Source organism: Anarrhichthys ocellatus, unplaced genomic scaffold (assembly GCF_004355925.1).
Source record: "Anarrhichthys ocellatus isolate YVR2014 unplaced genomic scaffold, GSC_Weel_1.0 scaffold23, whole genome shotgun sequence".
Taxonomy (NCBI): Eukaryota; Metazoa; Chordata; class Actinopteri; order Perciformes; family Anarhichadidae; genus Anarrhichthys; species Anarrhichthys ocellatus.
Window position 1 is genome coordinate 3,092,620 of NW_022280053.1, and position 19,623 is coordinate 3,112,242.

The window sequence follows — 19,623 nt, forward strand, 5'->3', positions numbered from 1 at the left end:
CCACACCCCATTTCAAAATAAAAGCCCCAAAGAGTGAATTCTAACTGAAATGCTTGTGATGAAGCCTGTCATTTAATAACCTCTGTTTATGTGTGTCAAACATTAAGATTATGTCTCCTCTCCCCCACCCAGTCCCACCCTTTCAAAATAAAAGCCTCATAGATTAACTGTATTTAAACGTTAAGCTCAAAATTAGGCTTTTTTGTTGAAATAATGAATGCTCTTACTAATACTGCGACAACTACTGCTACTAATATTTCTAGTATCACTACTACTACTACTGCTACTACTTCTACTTATTCTGGTGTTGCTACTATTACTACTTCTACTACTACTGATACCATCACTATTATTTCTACCACTACTGCTATTACTACCACTACCACTACTATTATTACTTATACCATAACTGCTACTACTGCTATTCCTGCTACTACTACAGCTATTAGTACGACTGCTACTAGTACTACTTCTACTGCTACTTCAAAAACTGACTTTACTATTACTACTACTTATTCTACTACTACTACTGTTATATTAAATACTACGACCACTACTACAGCTATTACTACGACTACTGATACTACTTCTTCCAATTACTAATACTTCGACAACTTCTACTACTACTGCTACTACAAATATCACTACTGCTACAACTAGTACTTATTCAAATGCTACTAATACTTCTACTGCTAATAATACTTCTACAACAACTACAACTTCTACTACTACTACAACAAATATCACTACCGCTGAAATTTTTTTAAGCTACAGAAACCGTTCGAATATCAAAATGTTCAGCTCTTTCAGGAGAGGGGTGATATGACCTCATATTTGTAATCTTTCAACTTTTTGAATTATTAAGCTTTTTGCAATTGTTTTTAAATTGGATATCTATTTTCAGCAATGTTTTTGCAATTCATTTCAGCTTTCATCATTCCAACGCATTTTCAGCAGGAAATGCATTTTCTAGTTCAAATTTGTCACTTTTGCTTGATTTTGTTACCTATCTTAAATTGTTGTTCATACTTTAAAGGACTAAAATCTAAATTTTTTCCACCTTTACCTGCTCTGCTAGGTCCTTCACACACTGTTAAATTAAACACTGAAACAATACATTTGCAATGCATTTCCACTAACACTGTTGACAACAAAGTCGGCTTAACATTGATTTCTTCCCCAATCTACTGTCGTAGCTTCTGGCAAGCGCTCCTCTCATGAATGTAAAATCCTTGAAAGATCAGTGAGCGGTACTTACATGTGTTCAGTGGAGACTTGGTTCAGGCTATGTGCCAGTTGAGTCACCAGATTTTCGTCCCGACACACCAGCAAGCTGCTGACCTCTTCAGAGATCCTTCCATTGTAGAGCAGACTCTTAGCAGTGGTGGCAGGGAGAGGAGACGGCAAGGGCAGCTGGTTCAACACTAAAAAGGATGATGGACAAAAGTTAGGTTGGCTGGGAAATGAAAGGAAGTAGGATAGGAAAAGAAAACAGTTTGGGGAAAAGATTAGTACATAAATATTTGTGTATGTAATAATTAAAAATGTGAAAACGTGCAACTGGCCCACTTTATTTGGTAGTAATGCCAAATGTCAGTGAAACAATCTGAGCTTTTTAGACAATGTATATTTTGGATATGTCCACTGAAGCTTGATAGTTTTTGGGTAAACATTTGAAGGCCTCAGAATACATGCAAAACTCATGATAAAAAAATGTGGTGCTTCTTTTCATCTTCCACTTAAAAGAATACAGTGTCACTAGAGTGAAGAAAGGTCCATCAACCTCTACGTTCATCAAGTTAACAAGATACATTTTGAACTATTGTATCTTTCAAATACAATAGTTCTGCAATAAATCATATCTTTACACACAAGCTGAGCTGTGAGAAGCATCACAATTACAAGTATTTAGCTACTAGTAGAACTTCACATTATACTAGAAGCACTAGAACACTACACACCATTTCACTAGTTGAGTATTCTTTAAACGTGCCACATCTTGGCTTGAATTTGAGTGTTTAGGCTGTGTGAACAGCATTAGAGGGAGATGATGTTGCACTTACAGTCTGTCAGGCTAGCAATTCCAGCAAGAGTAGTGATGGGAACATGAGGCATATCACCATTCATGCTGAAGATGAAGTCAAAAGGTCGCGTCAATGCACAGGCTGCTCAATACCACCAATCTCTTCCTACTCCTCACATCTCCAAAATGCTGCAGAGACAAAAAAAAAAAAAAGTGGCAAAAGACACTTTTAGAGAATGTTCACTGTCAAAAAAGTATGGATGTCATTACATACAGCATTGGTTATGTTAGGATTGCGAGTATTAAGAAAAGGCCAGTTGTTACTACATTGTGCTTCTTCTGGGATGGAGATATAAAAGTGTCAGCTCATGAGTGTGCATTATTACACTGCCAACATAACTGCACCTCCGACGCAGACAGTTTATACCGGTGTTACGTCGAAGTCTGTTCCCTCGTCAATTAGTGTTTATCTCTTGTTAAAAAGATAGCGCCACCCTTTGTGGTTAGGGATAAGGGTTGGTTTAGGTTAATGTAGGGGTAAACACATATCGACGAGGAAACTTTATTCTCACAACACCGGCCTTATAGCAAGCCTGGGCATGCCCTTATAGGTTATTGATTTATATCAGCTTCTGGTGCCCAAACCATCTTGTTCCCTGGTCCCTTTAACGGTATACATACACAGCTTCAGTGTGTGCATTTTTAGCTGGTTTATTTCAACCTGCACAACTCGAACATGCAATTAATGCATAAACGTAAGGTTACAATTACTATTGGCTCTCATACGAATGAAGTATGTCGTGCAATGCAAATAGACTCGAGTAGTGCCTAACCTAGCTAGCTTTTCTTTGATCAAATTAACGATAAAAGTTACAACATTTCTGTCTCTCTCTCTCTCTATGTATCTCTAATCTTAAAGACAGCAGAGTTGTTTTAATCACAATTGTGGTAGCTGAAACCCACAAGCAAAATGCAATTCAGAAAACCTTCTAGTTAAAGCTCAAATTATTTCTTTTGTTACACTGTCAGCTAAGGTTTCCGGGGCTGTCCACTAACAGGGACATTAGCGTTAGCTTAACCTAGCACCAGATGTGACTTTATTATTATTCATGTATTACTATCTTTGGCGTTTTACAGACTCGCTAAAACGACTAGCAGCATAGCGACGTCTGTGAAAGTGACTAAAATCAACTCAGGGATAGCCGGCTAGCAACAACTGGCGAGGTAGTTAGCTAATGTATGCTAACAAGGTAACGTTACTGTAACTTAACGTTAAGCTAGCATCACCGGGAGTGCATCAACCCGAGTTAGCCTACTTTACGTCGCTCTTTCCACCGTATAGCTCGTGTGTGGGTTTAGATGTTCACCTCACACTTCCCATGGCCTCCATCCACGCATCACTAGCTCACAAAGTGGACCTCGGACTTGCCTTAGGAAGCGTAACCCCGACCCGACGCCAGGGAGGCAGGGGTACAAAGCGAAGACCCCATCACAAATCACAAATATCGCCTTGGCCGATTCTGTTAACGGTTTCCCAACGGCTGCTCCAATGGGTCCGACAAACCGGAAGCACCCGGGAAGCGAAACAATTTCTCTGAATAGAGGTTGTTATTGTTGAATCTGGCTTATTTACCTTTGGATGTGATGAGAAAGAGAAGTGGTTGTGGTGAAGGAGGAGGGGGAGGAGCAGGATGGCAGCTGGAGAAGAGTCTCTGGCTCCCTCTCCGTCCCACTGTTCAAACAGCTCCTCCGAGTACTAGCTTACACAACGGCACCCGTCGGGAGGACTGGGGGGGCTTTCTTCTCTCTCACGGCGAACATGTCTGCTGGGATGGGGAGAGCATCCCCTCCAACCGGCCTTATCAGGCTGCTATTAATCAGAAAGCTGGAGGTTACGTTGTAGGGTACCGGTTAATTTTCGCTGGTGAAAACAATTGATGAACAGAGGAAAAGGGGGGATCCACATTGCCTATCCCCCAACCCCTCTATCTCTCTCTCTGTCTCTTTCAAAATGACGACCGGAAGAACCGGTAAAGGGAATAACTCCCTCAACCGGTGAGGAGCCGTGGATAATTAACGTCTATGTCCATTGATAACTGCCAGCAAGCACCGGGATCATTCAGTGTTATAACGATGGTATTTATTCTTTCAAAGAAAAACAATTGTGGAAAATAATGAAATCCAGTAATGATAAATATAGGCTACTAGTCTTCAGGTTTGGAACCATTGGTCTGTAATGTTTACATCTGGAGCATTCATATCTATATGTATATTACTATTTAATAATGTTTAACATTACCTTCGTTATTTTTTCTGATCATCTGTCATTCACTTTTTTTAATTTGTCTGTCTATTCAACTGAGAAATGATGTATGTATTTCCCATTAATAAACATGCCCACCATTACCCAAAGCTGCAAATGTATCCTCCTCTCAAGTCAGAGGTGCCAAACTTCTTTTATTGTGGGCCATATCCTGAAAAATGTCACTGGCCAAACAATAGTGAATGTGTAATTTTCCACCACTTACACGGCAAGAAAATCTGTGTTTCTAGATCAGCAAACTCCATGAGCCTTAGAACATTCATATTCAATTAAATGAACTATGCAACACAGCTAAACAGTTTAACATTACAGTAATTTATTGGTGTGACTACATATTATAATAAGTATTTCTGTACCTGCTGCTCTGAAATCTAATTTAAATCAATTCAATAGTCAATAAACTCTAATACAGTGCATGGCCCCAAGTCTTCAATTAAATTAGTATGATGTTGTGTGTAAATATGTAGAAAAGTTAAGTTAAAACAAGCCAAATGTTGATTTCTGATAACGATCAAAGTGCCCACTTAAAATATTATGATGAAAATCTAGAAGATACAAATCTGTAAGTCAAATTTTAAGATGTAACAAACAGAACAGGCAGCAATGTTAAAGTATTGTTTTCTGTGGCAAGCGGTTAGGGCAGAGATGATTTCACAAAATGTAGTTTGACTTCTAGTGTTCAAACTAGGATGTGCAATGTACATACAGTGTCATTTATTAGAAAAACCCTCAAGCCATATCTTATGTTTATTCTTTTTTCAATTCATTTAATAACTGGGATGTAGAGGTGTAGAAACATGCAAACCAATAGATAACAATCACTAATTTAAAGTATTTTAGGCCAACATGTAGCCTATTAGGATGGCACATAGTAGGCTACAGCTTGAGACAAATCCATACTGACTCATAAACAAGTTTTGGTCTCCCTCTTGTGGAGAAAAATATTTTTCCGGATCGGAAATGGTTTATTGCCATATATGTTTGTACGAGGAATTTAACTTGCTGATCGGAGCATATTTTACTTTTACATTATTACATTACAGTCATTTAGTAGACGCTTTTATCCAAAGCAACTTACAATTCAGATTCTATCACATTTCTACACCGTAGGCACAGCTATGGGAGCAATTTTGGGGTTAAATGGCTTGCTCAAGGACACATCGACTAGCAGAGCCGGAGCCGGGGATCGAACCGCCGACGCGTGTCCTGTTGCACTCTGGTCCCGTCGGATTGAAGGACAGCCCTGATTGAAGGACAGCCCTGCCTGCTATCCACTTAGCCACAGTCGCCCCTTTAGTCTGCAAAACTTTTGTTTTGCAGACTAAAGCAAAGTTTTCCTATCCTTCAGTCTGGGTGCCTCCTTGTCCAGCTTAGCTTTTTAAGACTGTGGCATTGTATGCAACACAACTGTTCTTGTGTTGCACAGCTTGAAAGCTGAAAGCAAACAAATGTCACAAGAACAATTTTATGACACTGAGAATGAGCTGCTGTAAAAAAAAAAGTATTTTACTCTGACATTTATTCTATCTAAAGACCATTATCAAAGATCAACAGGGTGATTTATTTAAAACATATGAAGCTCAACATGAGTCTGAGGATGGACATTATTATTAAGGAGAAAGGGCAGAATGAATCCACCTGAAACCGAAAAGGATGCCTTCAGGACCTGCTCTACAGCAATACACTGAGGAAATAAAAGCGATCCTTTTCGTGCTTTACACACACACACATTTTATTATTGACTAGGTTGAACAATGCCTACAGATTTACTGTAGCTCTTATTTATGAATAACAATACCACACACATATATATCATATATCATATGGAAAAGCCAGCAGCTGACGCCTGTAGTTCCACGAGTGAATAATATTGTTGCGTTTAAGACCGCAGGGTTTCACGGTAATTACTCTGCTTCAATGGATTTAGCCATGAGCCTCTAACCCGTGACGGTCATGAGGGTTCTGTGCCCCTCTCTGCTCTCTCACATACTGAGGCAAGATCTTTGAGGAGTGAAGTAACACAGAGCTACAAGGACCGACCAGAGGAGCGACTCTCTGTAATCTAATTATCCAATTTGGTAAGATGATGGTCTGATTATGTTTTCTAGCAGAAATATAGGCCTGGCCTACTGTAGAATGTGTTGTATTGTGCAAAGCGTTACATTTAGTAAATATGACCTGATCAGACAGGACAAAAGATTATGTTCTATGCTGAAGTAGACTGCCTGGCATCAATTCAAACTTAACGTAAATAAATATAGCTACTCATTTTCGTTATTTGCAAAAAAAACCTAATGTCTAAGTATTGACATATTTCTCTTAAGACCTAGCACTTAGCACTGGGAGAGAGAGCCTCAGTCAACACAAGGTGAGAGACAGACGGGACCAGAGTGCAACAGGACACGCGATGGCTCAGAGTAGTGAGGGCAGTGATCCATGATGTAGCCAATCCAATTTTAATTTGATAAGCAGGACGAATTAAACTCTGTCTGAAGGTTCAAATGCAGAAAATTCAAATCCAGACAGCAGAAACTATTGTGTCACAAACAAACAAACAAAAAGCCAATGAGGAATAAATTAATTAACAAAAGGGATTATATTCTAAAGGCAACAAATCATGATCAAAAATGATTTGATGCACTGAATGAAAATGTGTTTTTATAAAAGAGTTCACTATGTTACTACTGTACAATGAACTTGGTCCGTTTCTAAAGGGATTTTCGGTTGACTTTCAGCTTGATGCGGTGCAATCGTACAGACGGGATGCCTCGTGGAGATTTCAACATTTATTTTGCTAGCAGCAGAGGGGGATACGTCCGAGCTGAGGAGTAAGTGGATCAATTTTATTTTGAAATCAGGGCTCGATACCTTGATTGTATCACATAGCTTTTTGTACACTGATGTTCCTTAAATTATTATATTGTACATAGCTGTATTGTGTTGAATATAAAACTGATATGCCAAAAAATAAAATTGATCATGTAAAAATGTGAATTTTGAACCACAGGGCGGTGGGCATAGTTCTGCTGGTGGTAATCCTGGCAGCTGTCTTCATCCTGGGCTGCTGGTACTTTAAGAAGAGGAGTGGCTACAAAATAATCAGGGTGAGACCATCATACTTTCTTTAGCCTTCACAGTGTATACTTAAAGTAAGGATTTATCTTTGTTGTAGTAAAATCAGGTTTTAGCTGATTCTGCAAAATTCCATACAATCTATAAAGTGATTTCCACTCTTCATTTGCTAATTCATATAATGTGGCATATTCATGGGCCTTTATCTGATTGACTCTTTTAAGTATCTGTGTTCCAATGTTCCCCTTTGTATATCTGTTCAATCTTAATTTATTGCTGTTTTCGCATAATTCCTCACATGGGATTTTGTCTCCCCAGCAGAGCCCTAGATCAGGGTCACCAAGTCACACAGGAGGCCAGTACTCAGAGGCAGGACCTTCAGATGATAACAAGATGGCACTAACTGACTTCGGCAGTTTCCGACCTATGGTGAGGGACAGAAAGTTACCCCGTGACTCGCTTTACTGGCCTTCCATTGTATCTCCCTGTCCCTAAATCAATTATTTTATTTTGTAGGATTGATAACAATAATCAATAGCCAGAAACACAAGTACTTAGCACCTCCAATAAACAATTAACTAGGAGGTAATCTTAAACTCTGTACAGTCTGTGCCAGAGGGTTATTAAGTGCAACAGTATAGCACATGTGAAGCTGATGTAATGGATGCCTGAAAGGGAGATTGTGTCACCAGACTAGGGGAAAGTTAAAAATGTTTCATTCCCGAGGGAGGTATGTGTATCCATGTGTGCTGGAACAGTGGAGGGAGGAGGATCAGATCAGCACCTTCACATGTGAGAATAAACTGTAAAGCACCATGTCCTTTAACAATGCCTATCCTTTTATACTGCAGTAGTTACCAGAGCCCTCAGAGAATTTTAATCACGCTGGACGCACTGCTGAGTCCATCAAGACAAAGACCCTGACTGTTTAAACCTAGAGTGCCTAAAGTTTCCAGATATGCTTGATTTCTTGTGTATAAATGATAGGCATCTATTTGTACATTCAGTACTTTATAAACACATAATAGAGATTCAGTGAAATATGTGAACATGTCAGAGTGTGGAAATCAATAGTCAGTATTATCTGTTTTCATTTGGATGCATTTGTTGCACTCTACTCCAGGTTCCTAATGCTCCTCCCGCCTATGAGAAGATTTCCTCAGGGCCGCTGCCTCCTCCCTATTCCCCCTAAAGGACTTCTGAAGAAGACGGACAGATGAAGGAAAATACCAGAGAACAAACTGTTAACTTCCTCGGTTGTCTGATGATAGATAATCTGATGGTTTCTTGTGCTTCGTAGCTAAATATACCAGTAGATGAAACTATTCTATTCTTCACTTTGTAAAGTTATTAACATGAACAAAAACACAATGTATATACTGTAAAGTTGTTTCAGTTAACAATAAAAAAAAAAAAAAAAAAAAAAAGATTTAAAAAGTCTGTGCATAAGGAAGCAGCTCAAACACAGGGTTGGGGACAGTCGCATTGTTTATTCCCATGCAGTAACGTCCACATTTTGTTCAATGAAAATGTACCTAGTAAACATTTCTGAAAAATCTATATGGTCAAAATAAATAAATGTGACTTCAAAACGTTTTATATGAGCTCAAACATGTAGTACAAATTCAGTTATTAGTTTACTTATAGATCTAAAAAGTAAAATGTAGTTTCAAAAACAGTTACTAGTTGAAAAAAGGACAACATGACAGTTCTATTGTTCAAACTGACAAAGTAGAGCAAGTTCTACCAATGAATAGTATCCCAATTACTAGTTCTTGAAGCAGTATTTAATGGCATTGAAAAGTATTTTTAAAAGATTCAAGTTCAACTTCCTTTTATCTACCATCGAATTCTACTCCTGTGTTGTAACGAGTCATTACTGGCCACGAAGTAAAAAAAAACAAAAAGAGTCTATAACATTCATCGGAGGGCAACCTCACCAGTTGTCACTTGAGAAAACCATCACAGTATACATTTCCAGTATGTCTGATTGAGCATACGGTTTACCTATAAGAAGATATAACCAAAGGGTATAACCTACTGCATCCTAAATGTTACTAGTCAAACTACAGCTGGAAAGCAGTTTTTAAACGTACCCCAGGATTACTACAAGCAATGGATATGAGCCCAGGCAACACTAAGCAGCTCCTCACATAGCTGGCACAGTCTTTGTTACTTGGTACACTTTCTGTCTGCCTGTGAGGGCTGCAAAGAGGAATCATGTTCGTGTAATGCCCTGGTGGGACTGTTGTGGGAAACCACTAGTGCATCCAGCGGATTGGGGCAGGCGACTGGGTTGACCTGGCACTGAGCCGCGTTCAAAACAGCGGCGTCAGAACTAATGAGTAGCTTGGATGCCACATTGGTGTGCATACCTAAGGATGTGGTCTGCAGACGGTGCTTTCCAAGAGCTTGATTGGGCGTAACAGCGGGCGGGTGGGTCGTGTCGTTTGTCTTCAGTGATGCAATTGGTTGAGCTGAAGCGATGGTTACACTGCTGCTGGATGAAGGTGCTGTGACCACAGGTGCTGTATCGAATGTGTTGAAAGTGCTTCCGATCGGTGGAACTGTAGCAACGGGAAGCGTCTGCATCCTAGACGCTGCACTTACGATAGGTGGGACAGCCACTGTTGGCAATACCTGTGTTCGTGCGCCAGCGAGCACTGGTTGCATGACTGCAGGCACCGTTTTTCTGACAGATGTGCCGTCTTGATGCGTTACCGTGTGCACTGAAGCCCACGATGGAGCGGTGGACGGGGATGCGATTCCAACTGCCGTCTGCTGGGGCTGCATGCCTGGGCCCGGGGTTGTCATTGAAACCACCTGCTGGGCAACAGAAGAGTGCAAAGCTGGTGTGCCCGCTAACACGGGAGCTGCAGCTGAGGAGAGGGGTGGCATGATGGGGCTGGGCAGGGCAACAGCTAAAGGGCTGGATAAAACAGGCGAAATGGTGGATGAACATTCAACTGGTGTGGGTGTACCAGCAGCTAACCTGATTGTAGCCAAGGCTGAGCCGAGAGCAGGGGCACGGGTTGCTGCTGGGGAAACTAGGGCTGGTACACTGCCTAACCGTGGCGGGGATGAGACCAGAGTGGGTGTGCCTACAGGTGGGGATACAAAGTTAACAGCCTGTGTGGCTGGCAGTCGAGGCAGAGCAGACACTACATTTGTTTTACTGGGTGACCACGTTGAGCCCAAGCCCGGCGTTCCCGTTAGCCGGACCGGCGTGACATTTGGAGAGGTTGAAAGCAGTGATGGACCAACAGCAGGTGTACATGCTGCAAAAGGAGAACTTATTACTGGCACACCGGGCATCCTGGCTGGGGACTCGGGTAAAAACGGTGCTCGAGGAGATACAGTGACATGACTTGCCCCTTGGGGAGGTACTGATGCACCAGCGCTGGTAGCACTGGCAGTAGGCACTTGTTGTGGTGCGGGGCTAGAGATGATAAGGACATGGCTGCCTGGACCCAAACCCTGTGGAGGGACTACAAAACATGCATTGTTAAGGACGATCTGTGTGCCGGCAGCAAGAGGCGTAGTGGTGTTGATGACTATCCTCTGCTGGATCGTGCCAGCAGCAGAAGTGGTGATTGGGATATTGGTGGTTGTTGCAGAAGAGACTGGTGTTTTGGTTTTACTGTGAGCTAGTTGAGAGGGTGATAAAAAGGAAGTGGTTTCCTCACCAGCTCCACTTTGGATATTTGAAGGATGACGGACAAGAGCGGGTGTGGAGGTCTGGGCCGGGCTACTCTGCCCGCTAGTAGTTACCTGAGCAGGACAGTTGCTGGACAGTATACTCGAAGGCGCACAAAGGTCCTTCTTGATCACATTTCCTGCCGGCAGAACGGCAGCAGCAGATGTGGATGTGGAAGAACCTGGTTGGGAGATCATGGAGAAGGAAGGGATACCCTTGAGCTGACAGCTGGTGATCAGGGAAGAGTTGGAGGCAAGCTGGGCAGAACTCGTAAGAGGGGTCAGTCCAGTGGTGGCGGCGGCTGTTGGACGGCCTGTATCTGAGGCAGACACCGGGGTGCTCTTGGGAGGAGAACGTGACAGGGCACCTATCGTCTGTCCAATGGTTCTCTTCCCTGACAGCTGGATGTGAACACCTAGAGACACACACAAGAGATATTTCATTCAATAGCTCAACGTTGACCCTAGGCTGGAATGTAGGGTTATTAGTATTATCGCTTTAATACATTTAGACTACTAAATACTGTAGCATCTAAAAAAAAAAACATAGCTTCACATACATTCATCCAACTACATTATGAATTCAACATTCATGTCCCATTGCTGCAAAATGTACAGACAAACATACGGCAGACATGATGAGAATACTGTAAAAACATCACATCAAACAAACCCACCTGAGGGCAGAGTGATGTTCTTGACCTTGGACAATGCTTCTGAGCTGACGACAGGTTGTCCTAAACTTAATCCCATCTTCAAAGTCGGACTAGATAATGAAGTGGTCAGCAGCTGTCCACTCACCCCTGTTGCTATTGCCTGTTTTGGAGTGCTTCCCACAGAGGTGGTGGTGGTGGTGGTGGATGATGTTGCTGCTGGCTGGCTGATAAACATGACTCTTGAAGTAGGAAGTGATTTTGCGTAAGAGGGCGTAGCTTTTGATAAGGCTACATTTGGGGTGGAGGAAGAAGAGGGCGTAACGAGGATGAATTTAGTGACTTGGGATCTCTCGTCGGTACTTGCCCGCTTCATACCAGTCTTGCTGATGAACTCCGCTTGTTTGAGAACACCAGAATTACTCAGTGATGGGATGACAACAGTGTTTTTTACTAGTGAAGCTTGAAAATGAGAACCAGCTGTAGAACCCGCTGCGGGGTTGGAGCCTTGACTTGTAGTCTGGCTTCCTGGGCCTGTAACAGGAACGCTACCAGTGACAGCAGCGAGCATGGGAGTTGTGAGACTGGAAAGGGACTTTAATAGTGAAGGACCCTGCTTCTGAGGCTGGGCCACCGAGATACTCGTCACTGCTGGGAACGTGCAAGGGGAAGTCTGAGAGGCAGCGGAAGGAGAGAGAGTCTGTGACGTCTTGGAGACGAGGAAGGCTTTTAACTGAGGTGAGATGGTGATAACTGGACTGGTGTGCAAAGAACCGAGGGCATTCAGGTCCGAGGACGTCTGGACTTTAACGATGGCCGTGTTGCCTCCTCTAGTTGTTACCAGGATGGACTGCGAGTCACGGATACACATAGTCTTAAGCTCCTGTTTAGGGTCTGTGGATTTGATAGGCTCAGTAGAAACTGCACCAGAAGGAGTAGTGATGTGTGAGGGGGGGACACTTTGAGGTGTGCTAGCTCGGGGACTGCAGGCGTGGGGCCCCTTGAGCACTGCTGTGTTTAGGGCCCCCTGTTGCAGACGAGGGGAAACAGAAGGAGAGGGTGTCCTCGCCGTCCGGGCATCTTTTAGGGGGGCCACCTGCTGAACAGGGATTCTGTTTTCGGAAATGGTGAACCCAGGCACATTGGTGGACATACAGAAGGGGCTGGCCACTTTAGAAACTGGGGCCGGGGTGACCTTAGACTGTTGATGTGAAAGAGGCGCCTCTTCTTCAGCTTTGTGAATGAGAAAGTTAGAAGGCAGAATCACCAATTGCTGCCTAATCTTCTCCCCGGTGTTCTGGTCCATGACCGGATGAACCGAAATCTTGACCGGGCTGCCGCCGTCTTTCCTTACAAGGTGACCCAGCCCCTCGGGTACTTTGTACACCACTTGGACAGGACTTTTTGTCACAGTCTGGGTAGTTTTTGCCTGTGGTGATTTAGGAAGAGCTGCCGTCCCGGTAGCCATCCCTGGCTGTCGTCCTTGTGCCTGCGTTTGTTGCGAGTTCTCCTGGGAACGTGATGGAGAGTTTTGTGCTTTTGAGAGTTTTGTAGTAGTCACTGTAGAGGTAGGCAGGGAGACCAAAGACCCTTTGCGCTGTCCATCTATGATGTTGATCCCTGTAAAATCAGCAGGCCGTTTCATTAAGGTCACTTTGTTTCCCACACTCTTAGCTAGTAGGGTGGGGATGGGCGTGTAGCCCTTAGGTAGTCCAGTGGTGGGATGGAGGATGGGGGTTCTGGGTGACAGTGAAGCCGGGGCTGTCACCCTCGCTGCCCGTGCCGAGTCGGAATCCCTGGATTGATTTGATCGTCCCACTTCAGATCTAGATTGTGGCCCAGAGTCAGGGGTCGACGTAACGTTAGTGCTGTCAGTCGGACTGGTTTGCAGCAGATTGACGTGTTTCTCTGCGCTGACCAGAGGTTGTTTTATGTGGTTGGGAGGTTTGTATTTCACCGTTCTTTCTCCAGCAGACTCAGCCACAAACTCCCTGGTGTTTCCTGAGAACACCACAGAGAAGTCCGTTAGGGATCAATTAGCCATCTATACAGTGTTTAACAGACAGGTGGTGACATCGATTTCAATTCCTCTTGGACCGTTAAACAAGCTGTGTAAATGCAGCCTTTAGAACCAGCAACACACATTTCTTTATCACTACAATACAGCAACCAAAATTCAAACACTGGATTTAAAGTGAATGACTTTACCTCCACTCCAAAGACCTCTGGGAACCATGTGTTCCAGGTCCTCCTGTTCTGATCGCCCGTAATGATCCGAGAATGAACACGCATCCTTCCCCAAACCCCTCTCTTCATCATCATCGTCGTCGTCGTCATCATCAGAGGATGACGACGACGAAACGCTCTCCTCGCGCACAAAGTTATTGTAGTCGGGGTGCTTCTTGAAATCCTCAAATTCCTTCTTCAAACGAAGCCTGATGCAGAAGCAAGAGAAGAAGAGATAGAGGGTTTGTCTCTAGTCCAGCAACGATTTTATGATGCAAAAAGCTATTTAATCAAAAATGCGCTCAGTCATATGCGTTGTGCTAGTCAGCTGAGCTCAAACTGCAAAAGTCTATATCCTGATAATAACATGGAAAATTAAATAATTTTTAAAAATTAAAAACAAATCATGATGGTTTGATCCAGTCATCGTTTAAATGTCAAATGAGCTGTACCGGTTCCTTTGGTAGGCCTTAACAAGTTTGGGTTCCCAGGGCGAAAGCTCATTCAGTAGTCTGATTAGAGTGCTGTGGAGGTCTTTCACGGCTTCTCTCCTATAATACCACCGACCCTGTCGATTTCAACATGCAAAGGAAACCTTAGTCAAGTCACCAACATTAAAAAGTGTGACAACATTGTATTCTCTACCAAATAAAGAAGGCTCTCGGGGGCATGCGAGTAAATCCTCTTGGCAGAACTAGGATTGCCACCTACCAATCTCTTCTTGATGCTCTCCAGGTCATCGAGCTCGTCTTCCGTCTTACTGATCAGCTCTCGCAAGTCCTCCAGACTGGTGCACACCAACTACAGAGGAGAAATAACGAACAGAGTAAGTCATTCTTAGTAAAGAAAGAGAGGAAAAAAGAGGGGGAGAAGAATGGTGAGGCTTAAAAAGGGAAACTGCCTTTTTTCAACCATTTTTTTTTTATGATTACTCAATTAATACAACATTAAAGATACACTGCTAAAGGAATAAGTGTGTATATTTCAGCATGAGTGGGACTACCTTAAATGATGGCTCAACTGGAGGTTCATCTTTAAGTTTCTTTAAAGGTTCAAGCTTTTTTCCTGTCAACAAGATAACAGTTATGATCATTGAACCAACATGTTATTATTGAAAACTGCATTAAAGCAAATCATGAAAATATCCCATTGTGGCTTTGACTGCTCACTTACAAATGAGTTTGATGCAAGACCAAAAGAAATCGTCGGTCAACACTGAGCTCTTTCTCACCTGTTTTATGTTTTTTCTTCTTGTCTTTTCTTTTGATCGTTCTGGAAAATCTCCGCACGGTGGACTCGGTCGTCTCCGCCGAGGACGGCCTCATCCCGTCGACATGCTGCTGTTGATTGCGCTTTCCTTTCATGCTCGGCAGTTGCTCCTCCTCTCTCTTTTTCTTCCGCTTTTTTTTTTTGGTCCAGATTTTGTCATTCACCCTCTCTTCACTCGAATTCTGAGAACTCTCAGAAGACAACTGTGTCGCTTGCCCTGACATGCCACAGCAGCTGTCCTGCTCCTCAGATTTAACATCACTGCTTTTGCAATGATCCAAACAGGGAGATCTTTGGTATTGCTGACTGGGACTTCCTCCCTCCATTTTGACTGCTTTGTTAGGGGAGGCCAGGTTCACCAAGCGAGCAGGTGATCTGCCCGTGTAGCTGTGCTCCCCTACGCTCAGACAGGGCTCCTGTGTCTCTGCTTTGATGGTGCGCATTGAGCTCAATGAGAAGCCCCGCTCCCGTTTCAACGCGAGTCGCTTGGATGGACACTCCGACTCCACAGTCTCTTCTTTCAAATTCATTTCCACATCACTTCCTCCAACAGGACTAGCATGTGAAAAGGAGTTAGTGTGAATTTCTAAGTCCAATTTGGAGTTTTCACAGGAGTCTCCATCAGAGGACCCTGATTCAGACCCCTCCTTCTTCGGCGACCACGATTCAAACATTTTTTTATCTTCCTCTACTTCCCCTTTGAAACCCCCGAGTGTCTCATCAGACTCTCCTGTGTCCACTGAGCCTCCATAACACCCTCTGTCACTTGTAACCCCTTCTTCCTTCGTTCCATCCGACTCCTCACCCTCGCTCCCTGGCTCTATATCGGCTGGTTTGACCCACACAGAAGGGAAAGGGAAAACCGGGGGTGAGCCGGGGCTCTGGCAGTAGATTCTCAGGTCTGCCCCACAGAAATGTGGGAAATGTATATAGCAATTCTCCTTGCCGTCATAGCCCAAAATAGACTCCCTACATTCATGGATGGGCTGGGCTAGGAGGGCCTCCTGCACATATTTATGCGTCTCATACACATGATCACACATCCCCTTCAGAAGCCACACTCGCTGGTGGAAGGGCAGCGAGTGAAACGGTTTCTCCTCCAAAGGACTCACCTCCCCGAGAGTGCGGAAAAACTGGTGGGAGAGTCCCAACTGCTCAGCCCGACCCGGCTGATTGTGCGAGGCACCGACAGCTCGATACCAGCCCATGACCCGCTGCCTGAGTTCTGACTCCCAGCGGCGGTAAGGTAGGACGGGGCGGCGGTGCAGAGTGGCCCTCCGCTGGGGTGGAGACAGCAGGGAAGACATGATTTTGGACAGGAGGAGGCTGCAGCGGGGCATCAGCAAACAACGCTCAACATCGAAAAATACAATCTCAGGGAGGTTAAGTGCAGTCTGAGCAAGACAGAGGAAGTGCCCTATAGCAGGGAGTTCCCAAAGTGTGTCCACGGTGTGGGGGGAAGCCTGTGTCAGCAAAGTCTGCTCCCACTCTTCCACCTCTTTGGCCGACATTTCCTCCGCTTCTTTCTTCTCAAGCTCACGCTGCCTGAAAATAAAATAAAATAAAGACATATTCTTGGCTGGTTTACGACAGCAATTTTGAAATCTCTCTCAAATATTCACTCACCTCTTCTCCTCCTTGGCCCTCTGTTGTTCTTCCAGCCGTAGGGCCTGAACCATGACAGACTCATGGCCCCCGACAGTGATGGTAGCCAGGCTACGAGGGGCCAGCCTCCTCCTCGTCGAGGTGCCCCCTGAACCCCGCTCCTCCTCTGCACCGAAACGTCCTTTAGACGTCACCGTCAAAGTAGTCTTCTCTCGTAGCGTCCTGGAGTTTTGACAGACGCAGAGAAAATATGACGTATGATTAAAGTTGATTAACTGTTGGAAGTAAACAGACACCACTGATGTAACCACACAGACAAACATTTGTTCTAAATGCATATAGAATTAGCTTGGGGCCATTTTAAAACATGTTACTGAGATTGTTGTATGCTACTGAACAAACTTCCCTTCTCTCATTAATGAAAAACAATACATGTTTACCTGGACAGCAATGTAAGTTTCTGCTCCAGCATGATTTCCAGCTTTTGAGCCTGTTTGGAGATCCAGTGGTCCACTCCACGGTAGCGATAACAGTTCTCCAACATCAGCCGGAAGTCTGCAACAAACTCCGTTATGGTCTCATACTCTCGGTTGATGAACTTCTCCTCCATCCTCCGCAAGCACATCGACTGCCTGAGCTGTGCCTGACCCCAGCCGCGGACCCCTCCAATGCCGTGCTGGGCCTCCTGGTGGCCGATGGGATGGAGGAACGGGCCGGTGATCCCTTTGTGCTTGTCCGAGAGAAAGCCTGTGAATATCCTGTACGCTTGCTGGACCTCATAGTTCATATCGTCCTCAAAACTATTGCTGTTGGTGGAAATGCACACCTCGGGCAGAGAGAGGTCACTGTTGGAAAACTCAGTCATGCCATCATTGCTAAGTGCAAGCCGGTCGCCCTCAGCAGCGACATCACCACTGTCGCCAGGACAGTACAACGCTACCATAGTCTCAACTTCACAGGTGCCATTACTGAGCCCACCCTCCGTTATAATCAAATCAGTGTCTTCAGTGCCACTATTCACCCATTTGGATTGTGAAGACATTATGTTGGAGCCGGGCTGCTGGGATGCAAGGTCTTGGTCAGTCACAGTCAGGTTATGGTTGCGGAACAATGGTTGGTTACAAGCTGCAGTGATTTGGTCTGTCACATCCAACTGATCCATGCTGCAGGCACCTGAAGTGGGTAACAAGTGGCACATCTATGGTGAACATTGATGCTGCAAACAACACTCGCAACAAAGTTTTGATGCCAGGGAAAAAACTAAACCAAGACAAATAAACAGAGCTTTGTGAGCATTTCTATTGCGAGGTCCTCAAGACGTGACAGCAGGGAGATGATGCGTTCATACCTAACATACCTAAGTTTGCTGATATTACAATTCCTGGCATGGCAGGTGCTCACATTATTGTACCCACATAATAATCTGAACATTTTTATAACAATGTGATTGTGTCCAAACTACTAGCAGTTAAACTCTCTCTCTACCTGCCTGATCTTTGCAAACTTTTAATTGTCCCTGGATCAATGGCTAGCTAGCTTGAAAGCTATTAGCGAGCTAACGGTAGTTAAAACAACAATAAGTAAACAAACTTTGTTCTGCTTGCTCATAGAGAGATCTGCAGCTCACTGCCCCGTCTCCTGTCACGTGCAAATAAAGACCAAAAGTGACTAGAGGCAGAGCAGGTTAAAACACATACCTCGATGTTTTCAGTGCAGCTCCAGACACGCACCAGGCAAAGACAGCTTTTAGCGAGCTTAGCAGCCACGGCAGCCTGCTAGCTAGGTTAGCTTGCTATTGTCTCCATTCTGGGGCCTGCAATTGCTGCGTTCGCTGTCCATAATGGAGGAATTGTAGCAATTAAATGTCGAGCAGATAAAAAGTTATGCAGACCTCTCATGTCAGCGCACGAAGTGATGTCAGTGACAGCAAGACAGCTAAAGGAGTATTAGCCGGGTAACGCTAGCTAGCCGATTGTCCCCGACAAATGCATAACAGTTCATTTTCACTAGCCATCCCGGCTAACCAGCTAGGTTTTCAAAGTTGACAGCCACTTTATGACAAGTAAATGTTAGAGGCAAATTTGCGCCATGTGTCGGATATCTTCTGAACCCCTGTAGGCTTTACAATAAGCTAGTAACCGACTATTACTGCCTGGCTTGTAGACAAACCGTTACTGTTCCGTCCACTTCACTTCCACCCTGCGTGCGCCCGATGCAAATGTGCGCAGCTTGACGTAGCGAGCTGGTCGCGTGTCACACTAAATTGTTATTTTGGTTTTTTTTGGTCTATAGCTGACACATACTCACTTGTATGCCTTTACACTGTATTCTTAAGCGTAATGTGATTGTATCACCCTTTATGACTGAAAGAGGAGCCTCTCGAGACAGCTCTTATTCGGAAAAAATGCTCATCATCGACAAAAAAACACTGCGCACAACGAGTCAGCAGCATACGATTGTAAACTCTTATTTATAACTTGAGCGATACAGCATATTTCAATTAGATACAGAAGAGTCTATTTAGCAGCACGCATGACTAGCTTTTAACCGCTAGATGTCGCTAGTCGCTAATGTACCACATACACATGATGAGTGGAGTTTTGTTTCTGCCCCTTGTTTAGCCTCGCAGGTTGCTCTTGGATACAGGTTGTTTTTTAACCGACTCGAAAAACCTCCATCACATGCTTATTCATGTCATGGCTATTTTGGGACTATATTGTGTGTAAATCATATCGCTGGAGGCAGAATTTGTACAC

At 44.0% G+C, this 19,623-nt stretch overlaps 3 protein-coding genes across 5 annotated transcripts in view; 1 reads left to right on the forward strand and 2 right to left on the reverse strand.

Moving 5' to 3' along the window:
* LOC116390467 (nipped-B-like protein B) overlaps window positions 1-4,013 on the reverse strand; it is a 22,818-nt gene extending 18,805 nt beyond the window's left edge. For both annotated transcript variants that reach the window (XM_031860194.1, XM_031860193.1), the window contains exons 1-3: window positions 3,657-4,013; window positions 2,064-2,212; window positions 1,259-1,424 (exon numbers count right to left, since the gene is read on the reverse strand). In XM_031860194.1, the coding sequence (XP_031716054.1) occupies window positions 1,259-1,424; window positions 2,064-2,127 (230 nt within the window). In that variant the 5' untranslated portion in view covers window positions 2,128-2,212; window positions 3,657-4,013. The remainder of the gene's footprint in view (window positions 1-1,258; window positions 1,425-2,063; window positions 2,213-3,656) is intronic.
* A 2,331-nt stretch (window positions 4,014-6,344) lies between these two features.
* On the forward strand, window positions 6,345-8,766 carry mlana (melan-A). The gene is made up of 5 exons (XM_031860337.1): window positions 6,345-6,424; window positions 7,082-7,174; window positions 7,354-7,450; window positions 7,740-7,847; window positions 8,542-8,766. The coding sequence occupies exons 2-5, from the start codon at window positions 7,086-7,088 to the stop codon at window positions 8,608-8,610; spliced, it is 363 nt and encodes a 120-aa protein (XP_031716197.1). The 5' UTR covers window positions 6,345-6,424; window positions 7,082-7,085; the 3' UTR covers window positions 8,611-8,766.
* A 122-nt stretch (window positions 8,767-8,888) lies between these two features.
* On the reverse strand, window positions 8,889-19,334 carry brd10 (bromodomain containing 10). 2 transcript variants are annotated; one of them, XM_031860335.1, is made up of 10 exons: window positions 18,565-19,334; window positions 17,308-18,040; window positions 16,889-17,089; window positions 15,225-16,807; window positions 14,997-15,058; window positions 14,705-14,794; window positions 14,446-14,561; window positions 13,976-14,202; window positions 11,792-13,768; window positions 8,889-11,530 (listed from the first exon to the last, which is right to left on the reverse strand). In XM_031860335.1, exons 2-10 carry the CDS (start codon window positions 18,027-18,029, stop codon window positions 9,591-9,593), a joined length of 6,918 nt encoding a protein of 2,305 aa, XP_031716195.1. In that variant the 5' UTR covers window positions 18,030-18,040; window positions 18,565-19,334; the 3' UTR covers window positions 8,889-9,590. The 2 variants fall into 2 exon arrangements, with proteins under 2 accessions (XP_031716195.1, XP_031716194.1); XM_031860334.1 differs by lacking the exon at window positions 18,565-19,334 and having other exon boundaries at window positions 17,308-18,557.
* Window positions 19,335-19,623: the final 289 nt, after the last annotated feature.

Excerpts from the sequence above, each read along its gene's own strand:
- brd10 (XM_031860334.1), bottom strand. The coding sequence starts at position 18,065 with ATGTGCCACTTGTTACCCACTTCAGGTGCCTGCAGCATGGATCAGTTG. Across the intron at positions 15,059-15,224 it reads GAAGAAAAAACATAAAACAG|GAAAAAAGCTTGAACCTTTA; the intron begins GTGAGAAAGAGC and ends TCTTGTTGACAG. Across the intron at positions 11,531-11,791 it reads GAACATCACTCTGCCCTCAG|GTGTTCACATCCAGCTGTCA; the intron begins GTGGGTTTGTTT and ends GTGTGTCTCTAG.
- mlana (XM_031860337.1), top strand. The coding sequence starts at position 7,086 with ATGCGGTGCAATCGTACAGACGGGATGCCTCGTGGAGATTTCAACATT. Across the intron at positions 7,175-7,353 it reads GGATACGTCCGAGCTGAGGA|GGCGGTGGGCATAGTTCTGC; the intron begins GTAAGTGGATCA and ends TTTGAACCACAG. Across the intron at positions 7,848-8,541 it reads TCGGCAGTTTCCGACCTATG|GTTCCTAATGCTCCTCCCGC; the intron begins GTGAGGGACAGA and ends ACTCTACTCCAG.